The 9,316-nt window shown below is 35.3% G+C and overlaps 1 protein-coding gene across 2 annotated transcripts; it reads right to left on the minus strand.

Annotated features, from left to right (window-relative positions):
• Window positions 1-440: 440 nt before the first annotated feature.
• On the minus strand, window positions 441-8,125 carry LOC143594617 (inorganic pyrophosphatase TTM2-like). Of its 2 annotated transcripts, XM_077073881.1 has the most exons (12): window positions 8,011-8,125; window positions 7,183-7,537; window positions 6,997-7,111; window positions 4,780-4,975; window positions 4,008-4,121; window positions 3,746-3,919; window positions 2,703-2,897; window positions 2,511-2,633; window positions 2,322-2,425; window positions 1,766-1,889; window positions 1,386-1,634; window positions 441-796 (listed from the first exon to the last, which is right to left on the minus strand). In XM_077073881.1, exons 2-12 carry the CDS (start codon window positions 7,517-7,519, stop codon window positions 578-580), a joined length of 1,950 nt encoding a protein of 649 aa, XP_076929996.1. In that variant the 5' UTR covers window positions 7,520-7,537; window positions 8,011-8,125; the 3' UTR covers window positions 441-577. The 2 variants fall into 2 exon arrangements, with proteins under 2 accessions (XP_076929996.1, XP_076929995.1); XM_077073880.1 differs by lacking the exon at window positions 8,011-8,125 and having other exon boundaries at window positions 7,183-7,568.
• Between the last annotated feature and the right edge of the window lie 1,191 nt (window positions 8,126-9,316).

A 9,316-nucleotide genomic window follows, 5' to 3' on the forward strand; every position in this document is an offset into this window, starting at 1 on the left:
AAACCCTGATACGGATACACAAACAAGTACTAGAAAGCACATCACGATGAGAACCTTCACCATTTGCAATGTCCTAGATTGATCGAGAAGTACGTAAATGTTTGATCAGATCACATGTTTTAGTCCTTGGTTTGTTGTTTATATAAACAAGAGATTATGCAAGGTAGTTGAGAACAATAAATTGTAGCATTTATTCATTTTTTTATTTTATTTAAAAGGCGGAGACCATTAGGTGCCGCCATTTAACCCGATAGCGGTTTAGTATCACCAAACTCCTAATTTATATTTTATACCTAGCTCCAAAACCTGTAATTTGTAAACCACATCTATTAATTAATTTACTATAAATCAGCACCCAGATTAAACCACAGTAGCTAGTTATATACCATTATGCTTCAAAAGTCAACTGATCTTAATGTCTAAAAAGAACATGACCCTCTTATAACAAAATTCAAAATGTACTTCATCAACAGTTTAGCTTCTCGGTTAAAAGGGATTGCATGAAACTAGAAAGAAAATTGGTGGTAAATAATCAGTTTTGTTGCTAGAATAAAAAAATTGAAAAGAAAAACAAAATTTAATTTCGGGATGCAGCCCCCTTAAACAAAAGGACTCCAACACCACCAATGGCCAATGCTAATATTATGGAAACCGCAACTGGATCAACTTTCAGTCCACTGTTTTTCTTGACTCTTCGTTCTTGACGGGATCTTTCTCCGATTTCATCATAAAGATGCTTGCTGATGTTGTCTAATTGATGCATGATTTTCCGTTGGCTTTGGGCTATTCCAGATATCTGCTTTTATAAATATGGCATATATTTATATCATCGGGACATTATAATGATAAAACAGGAAGTTCGTTTATTTAATAAACGAACGAGCATGAACAAAATCTTTGCTCATTTAGTTAAACAAACGAACCTGAACACATGTCTTGCCCGTTCATTTAAGTTTGTTCACTAATGTTTGTTAGTTTACATTTGTTCAAGTTCGTTCGTTTACGTTTGTTAATATATTCATTTAAGTTTTTTTAGGCACATTACAATATAGTCCAGCTTTGATAACTTTTTAAGCCCAACGCATTTATTTTAGCTCAGTTATGTTTGTTCATCTATGTTCAGTTATGTTCATCCGTGAACCATTCCGTTAACAAATGAACACGACTACGAAAACATTTCGTTTTCTTAACGAACGAGCAAGAAAACCTCGTTCATTTAATGTTTGTGTTTGATTGTTTGTTCGGCTGAAGTGAAATGAAAGAACACGAACAAGCTCCGGTCGTGTTTATTTGGTTCGTTTACAAGCTTAACTTAAATCTACTTTCATGCAAACAGATTGAAACTGACCTCTACATAAAAAGATAAGTAAAATTATCACACGTACCTCTTCGATGAGGGGAGAATCCTTTGCTAATTGATTGGATGAACTCGAATGATGCACTTTTGATCCGCTTGATGAACCACTGGTCAAGCTTGAGGTGAAATGTGAAGTCAAATCACTGGACGACGCATTTAGTTGGTTACCAGAAAACGTTTTTGTAAATTGTGAGCTTTGAGCATCAATACGAGACGTGAACTCATCCATACGATTGTTTAAGGTAAAAATCTGTTCAGAGAGGTGCTGGATTGCTCCCTTGAAAAGATGAAAAAGCACCCGAGTCAAACAATTTGACTTTTAGAAGTCTTAATACATAGTAAACTGCTAGTGAAATACCTAGATGGCCTTTATGATTAACTAAAGTGAAAAAGAGAACATAGGATTACCTGGATTACCATTGTGTCTGCTGACTCTGTTGTCTTGTCATCAAACCTTGGACCGTTGATTGCATATCTAGGATTCGATGCCAGATTATTATCCCGCGCGGTTGAATACGAATGCGACATTTGTCTGTAGAAGCATCTCAGAAACATTTAAAACATTTAGTTATCAAACTTAAATTGTCTAATATTTTTATGAATGATAAATATTTTTAAAAACTTTTACTTACATATAAATGTCTATGTTATGTACCTTAAAACCATTAAACCAATATGTTCATATGCTTTTTCATTTTTAAACGTTCACCAACACTTGTGTAGGAAATACAACCTACACCTGATCTCTAGTTTCTATAAATAAACAAATTTGTTTATACTATTTTAGAATATTAGAAGTGAATAAACATTGCATTTCAAACATTTTTTTTACTTTTTAAATTTTTTTAGGATCGAGAAAATGATTGATTTATTTTGTTATTGATGTTCTCATAAAAATCCATGTTATTCCTAGAATCTCCACTATGTGTGTGTGTGTGTGTGTGTGTGCATAAATAAATAGTACCTCTTCAAGTTATTTTTTGTTGCAGCAAGTGAAAATATATCTTTGGGACTCGACAACATTTCATCGTCTATGCTTAGCTTTGTTTTCAATTCATCAGGAAGCACCTACACAAACTCATGATCATGATTAAACGACAACAAAACAAAAATGCGAAATAATAAGTGTTATAAACTTATTAATTCATCATACCATAACCTCGTTAACTAGCTTTTCAAGTTGCATTAACTCAACATATGTGCGGGGAACATATGAACCTTCCAAACCCAACTGCTCAGCAACACTTCTTACACTTGCGCGGTCTCTTCCTTGCACCTTTTTTTATAATACATGCTGATTTTTATACTAAAATATAGAATAAATGGATTTAAAAAAGTTTGTTACCTGAACATAATGTCGACTGATTTGTTCCAGCCAATCTATTTTGACACAAACACGGTCGTCAGAAAACACATGGCTACTTCTTTTCAAGATTGATGCGATTGTGTAGCCGAGGGCCATTAGACCACCAAGAAGCCGAACACTAACTTCAAAAGTTATTCTTGGGGATATTACAAATGGGGAATCGGTGACCCACTCCTAGAAAATGCAATGAGAAGTAGGCACGAAAGTTATGATAATAAGTTAAATGTAGAGGTCCCATATTGGGACGGTCAAGATGGCTAATGGGTCAAAATGAGCAACTTTTAGGAGTGTTAAACGAATCAAATTGTTCAGCCCGAACATGACTGGTATTTTTATTTGTGTGAAAGACATCACCCCTAGCCCACATACATTTTAAATCGTGTAACCCGAACATGACCGTTTAACCCATTTACATAAACGTCTCAAACGGGTTGGCGGGTGATAAGCAAGTTGTAAACATGTTATGCGAGTTTGTGGATTGTAAAAGAATGGTTAAACGGGCTAAACGGCAAGTGGGTCGATCCGTGTAGGTCGACCTTTTAAACTAAACTGGTTAACTAGGTCAACCCGAAAATGGCCTGTTTAGTTAAACAGGTCAACCCGAACACGACCCGTTTAATTAAACACGTCAAACACAACACAACTCCATTTAAATGGGTTAGATATACCAACCAAAAACATGACTATTTTTGTGTCGTGTCCTGATCGTGGCACCACTAGTCACACCTGACTTTTAGTGTGGGTCAAACCGGATCAGATCGGGGTTGCTCCGTCAACTTTCTTTTGTCTGTTGTAGATAATTTAATAGAATACATAATTTACTAAATATGATTTCATAACATACATTTAAGAAAATATTATTAGATAATTTAAGAGTTAAGACACATTTGAGCCTTCCAACTGACTTGACATGTTTCATATTTTGACAATTTGACCTGTTGGGGATAAATAGAACCCAAATCAACCCAATTTAGGTAAACGGGTCAAAATTACTACCACTGACAAAAAATTCAAAACCAAACCTCAAACATGAGACTGTATCTTCCTTCTCTATTTCGCATCCTCAAATACGATTGGCATGTTTCGGGATCTTCACCAGGTGGCAGAAGGTATATATCATAAGTCTCCTCCAACGTTTGAGTATACTCATAAGACATGACAGACTTCACTTGATCCACAGTTAGGTTTCTTGATGACTACAAAGGTCAAGAAAACTTTGAGAACCCGACCATCAAAATTTATTTCATATTTGAATTTCTTAATAAAAAATTAAAAAGTTCAAACCTTTAGGATATAAGTTGGACTCTGGAACCCTGTGAAGGGATTAAACTTGTTCACAATTTTTATATGAGCGGTCTTGAGGTCGGGTTCTATAAACGCTTTGTACATTGGATAAACCTGCATAAAGAAGTGGCAAATGAGTAGGACCGTAACGGACCGGGTAAAATGGCCAAGATGTGTACTTTATGATATGGGTCAAAACGGGTCAGGCTGTGTTGACCCGAAACACCTTTATTCCAAAAATAAAATTATATTTTTGATAGAAACTTTTAATTAAAACCATGTCTTGTTAAGGTAATTTTTATTTAACCCGTTAAAGCCTTAAAGATAATCCGTACTTTTTGGTATGGGTCAAAACGGGTAAGGCTGGGTTGACCCAACAAATCTTTATTCAAATAGAGATTATATTCTTTCATAGATACCTTTTAATTAAAACAAGTTCTTGTTTAACTAACCTTTTCTTAACCCATTTGACCTGTTAAAAATAAAGATAACCCATTTGACTTGATAAAGATAAACGATAAGACATTTGACCAGTTAAAGATAAAAGATAACCCATTTGACTCGTTAAAGATAAAAGATATCCCGTTTGACCCGTTAAAGATAAAAGATATTTGACACATTAAAGATAAAGGATACCCCATTTACCCACAACACCTTTATTCTAAAAAATATATATGTTCATTTTATTAAGTCATTTGGCCCGTTAAAGATAAAACCAAACACAAAACAACCTATCGATATTCTCATATACTATCAAGATTCAAGAACAAACCGTCTCAGATATCTGGTAGATTATAACTTCGGGCTCCTGCCCAACACGTTGTATGTCCCTTAAAACCCGTTTGACCAGGTCAAAATGAACACCACCTGTCACAGATACTCTAAGATCCAATAAGGGGCGTAACTTCTCACTCAAAGCATAGATTCCCTCAATGATCACAATACGGGATGTGGGGACTTCAAGTGTCCTGTTATCACATATTACCTCAAAGTTACATATATCAATAGATAGTAATGGTGTGCATGGGCTGGTTTAGGTCGAATTTGGGCTTAAACCGAAAGTTCAGTTTTTCAGATTTAGAAAACCCATTCGTTTTACATTTTTTGGTTTGAAATCGCTTCAGTTTCGATTTTTTGGCTCTGCCATTTGATTTAAAAAATTTGGGCCAAAAACAGTTGGCATGTGAACCTAAATCTTTTTATTCATTAGCAATTAATTGATTATTGTGCATATGGGATAAAATATTTGGGTTACATAATTTATTAAATTCTGATAAATTACTTAATATTTAAAACCCAAAATGAAAATACATAATTTTGGTTCGATTTGTTTTTTTTTTTTTTTTGGTTTTGCCATTTGGATTTGAAACTGTTGGGCCAGAAAATAATCAATCAATCAATCAATCAAGCCCTGTATATCCCACCGCATAGCACGCTATCGGTAGGGTCAGGGGAGGGTGGGATGTAGGCAAGTCTTTCCTCTATCCGTGAGAATAGAGAGGCTGCTTCCAGAGAGACCCCCAGCTCATAAAGCTACATACATGTTATCAGAGTAAACATACATCCTACAAGCAAAGACACTTAGCAATACATAGATAGCAAACTACCAAAAAAGCAAGGAATCTGTAACCTACTAAGAATAGGGCATACGAAACAAAAAGCAGCATCAAACAAAATATATTCATAAACAACAAGGAGCAAGGCTAGCCAACTAGACCCTAAATAGAAAGCTAAGCTAACTAGGTACCTTCACCTAGAAGTCGCTAACCTTAATCCTACGTCTCCACGAATCTCTATCCTGGACCATGTCCTCAGAGAGGTGCAACTCTGTCAAGTCATGTCTAATTCTCTCATCCCAAGTTAATTTTGGACTGCCTCTACTCCTCTTTCCTTCCACAATGAAGGCTTCCACTACTCTAACTGGCGCTGTTGTCGGTCTCCTCTTCACATGCCCAAACCATCTCAATCTCCCTTCCTTTATTTTCTCTGATATGCTAACTATTCCTAACCTTTCCCTGAAGACCTCATTTCTAATCCTATCTAATCTAGTGTGTCCGCACATCCACCTCAGCATCCTCATCTCTGCCACCTCCATCTTGCGCTCCTGTGTCTACTTGATGGCCCAACAGTCTGTTCCATACAACATTGCAGGTCTAACTGCGACTCTATAAAATTTCCCCTTTAATTTAGATGGTAACCGCTTGTCGCACAAAACCCCAGTGGCTGCTTTTCACCTACACCACCCAGCTCGTATGCGGTGGGTTATGTCACTGTCTATCTCTCCATTACTTTGGACGAACGATCCTAGATATTTAAACTTCGTTATCTGCGGAACCACCTGGTCCTAAATAGTGATCTGGGTGTCCTCGCTATCACCAACACCACTGAAGTCACAGCAAAGGTACTCTGTCTTAGAGCGGTTAATTCTTAAACCTTTATCCTCTAAAGCTACACGCTACTCCTCTAGCTTTTCGTTCAAGCTTTGTTTAGTCTCAGCCACTAACACAATATCATCTGCAAAAAGCATGCACCATGGGACAGGCTCTTGAATCGACTTGGACAGCTCATCAATGACTACCATGAAAAGAAACGGGCTTAACGCCGATCCTTGGTGGAGTCCCATCTCCACCGGGAAAAAAATAAAATAAAATAAATTGTACCTAATCTTTATGTTAATTGGTAACAAACTGATTATAATACATCTGGGATAAAATATTTGAGATTTATTAAATTCTTATAAATTACTTAATTTAAAAGCAAAAATCAAAATCCACAAATTAGGTTCGGTTTGTTTTTTTTTAGTTACATGCTCAACCAAAACCAAACCAAATGTTTTTTCGAAAACATAAAACCAAACTGCCGGTTTTTGTTTGGGTTTTCCATTATTTTGGTTCAGTTTTTTTGGTTTCATACACACCCTTAACAGATAGTGATGACCAATAATATTTTTAGTTATATGTTATAACAATTTGATTAAAGTGTAACAAACCTGTAACCGATACGGGTGCTAGACTTGAAATCATATATTGGAACTTCAACCGATTTCCCCTCTTTCAAATCATGAATGTTTTTCAAAAGTGTATCATAGTCGGTCAACCGAGGGTCTGTTAGACATAATTCAATTCACTAAGCAATGATGAACAAAGTAACACATTAGAATGTTAGAAATTCTTACCATCAAAGTTTTGATCAATAACTCGGCTGCCATCATTATAATTATCCATTGATATAACCGCAACATTTGGCATAAAGTTGAGTATTTTCTCGGTAAACGAGGATTTTCCGGCTCCCGAAGGCCCAGCTAATCCAACCAAAACAATCCCTTCATTCTTTTGAGTTAATAACTGGCACGCACGGATTACAACAAAGAAACCCTTTTCGAACGATAACTTATCTTGAATTCTTGCAATCTCGTAACGATCACAATCTTTTCGCTTAACTAAACGAACTTGATCTTTCAATAAACCTTGCTTTCTTGATGCCGAATCACCAATAGTGATCTCTTGAGTCATTGTGTCTATGTCTGCTTCCTATGCGCAACAAAAAAACAATAATAAATACAAAATGCATATGGAAAACATGATCATTGGTGGTCAATGAATTAGGTTAACCAACCGCATCAGATTTGAACTTTGAACTTTGAATCATATTAAACAAAATGCCATGAAAAAGTCACAGAAATTACACGTCATTTACTGTCAATTTAAACAGATAATAGTCAAAACGATGAATTTGAGACTCGTGCTTTCATCATTCAATAGCTTTAAAGTCACACATCAAAAGGGGCATATTACATTTTCAAAATTACTATTTTTAGAAAGAAAAATGTCTAAAAATGTCAACTTTCTCAACAATTTCTGCAATTTAAAAATAAACCCATACGGACTTTGCGTTATAAACATTCAAAATCACATCCAACATTCAATAAAAACAAAACCCTAAATCAATTCAACCGACTTAATAATCAAAACAACAAACAAATCATATAGCAAAGCAGAATTACCAATGAGGTGCGGCAAGAACTGATAAAAATTATCAATGAAGCTTCACACGGTGTATTTTGGTTCTAAAAAAAAGCACAAAACGTACAAATGAAGTAAGATTAATATAAGTTAAATTGTATATTAATTGAATGTAATTCTTGATTTGGGATGATGGGTTACGAATATTTTGGGATATTGCTGATGGGAATCGGAAAATTTGCAGGATTTGGAGTTTGCAGACACAACCCGCTTGGCGGAGGAGTATAATATTATTATTAATAATAAGATATAAACCCTTTGGAGTAAAGGAAGCAGCGGCCTAATGAATATTAAAAACAAAATTACTTGGAAATTTTTGAACCGGGTATTAGACCGGTATAATATATCTTCACACAAAAATATTAAATTGCCTTTGCTATAAGTTTTTATAACCGGATTGGATATTGAACTGAACAAGCTACTGACTCACCGGTTTGATCGGTCGAGCGGTGCCAAATAAATTAGGGTTGAAAGAAATTTAAAGAAAAACAAAAAGAGAAATTAATTTAAATTTTCTATAGTTGATCGGTTCAACCATAAAACCAGTTTTCTGGTCAGACTGGACGGCATATCCAAACCGGCCAGTTTTTTAAGGAACGGGCAAGAAATATGCAACCAGACCGCTTATAGTGTCGAATCCTTGTTGGACCGATCCGACTGACCACTCGATTTGGCCTTAAAAAACATTGATTGGAACCATTAAAGGCCATCATTAAACTAGGGGTGAGCAATAACAGAATCGTTAACTGAAAACCGACGAAACCGAACCGAAAACCGAAATTAACCTAACCGCACCGAACTCATCATTTTTTTTTATATTTTTAAGCCTTTTTTCCCCCTCTTTCATGTATTATATGTATTAATATTATCATTTTCTTGTATTTATATATTTATTTCATGTACTAATATCCCAATTTCATATATTTAGACCTTTTTTTCATATAGTTATACCTTCATTTCATGTGTTTAAGCATTCATTTCATGAATTTATAAGCAAAATTTCAGTCCAAGTTTGATATTGGTTATTAACCGAACCAAACCGATAAACGATAAGTTTGGTTCGGTTTATGGTAATAACCGAACCGAACCGTAATCGAATCAAACCAAACCAAACCGTACACACCCCTACATTAAACTAAAGAGGAATAGTGCTATGATTATTACCTCCACTCTTCTTTTTGCTCTTGTTTGATGTTGAACTCTTCTTGATATGTGATATAATCAAGAGAGGTAGTGTATGCGTAATTTTTAGAGAAAAGGGGTAAGTTGAATGATCACACAAGCCTT

Source organism: Bidens hawaiensis, unplaced genomic scaffold, assembly GCF_021521415.1.
Source record: "Bidens hawaiensis isolate Kalapana, Puna unplaced genomic scaffold, B.hawaiensis_p1.1 tig00044007_1, whole genome shotgun sequence".
Classification (NCBI taxonomy): Eukaryota; Viridiplantae; Streptophyta; class Magnoliopsida; order Asterales; family Asteraceae; genus Bidens; species Bidens hawaiensis.

What these genes read in the sequence shown, in the direction of transcription:
- LOC143594617 (XM_077073881.1), bottom strand. Translation starts at nt 7,519, where the DNA reads ATGACTCAAGAGATCACTATTGGTGATTCGGCATCAAGAAAGCAAGGT. An exon ending in GATACAGTCTCATGTTTGAG is followed by an intron (nt 2,898 to 3,745) that starts GTTTGGTTTTGA and finishes TGCATTTTCTAG; the next exon opens with GAGTGGGTCACCGATTCCCC. An exon ending in ATTCTCCCCTCATCGAAGAG is followed by an intron (nt 797 to 1,385) that starts GTACGTGTGATA and finishes TTATAAAAGCAG; the next exon opens with ATATCTGGAATAGCCCAAAG.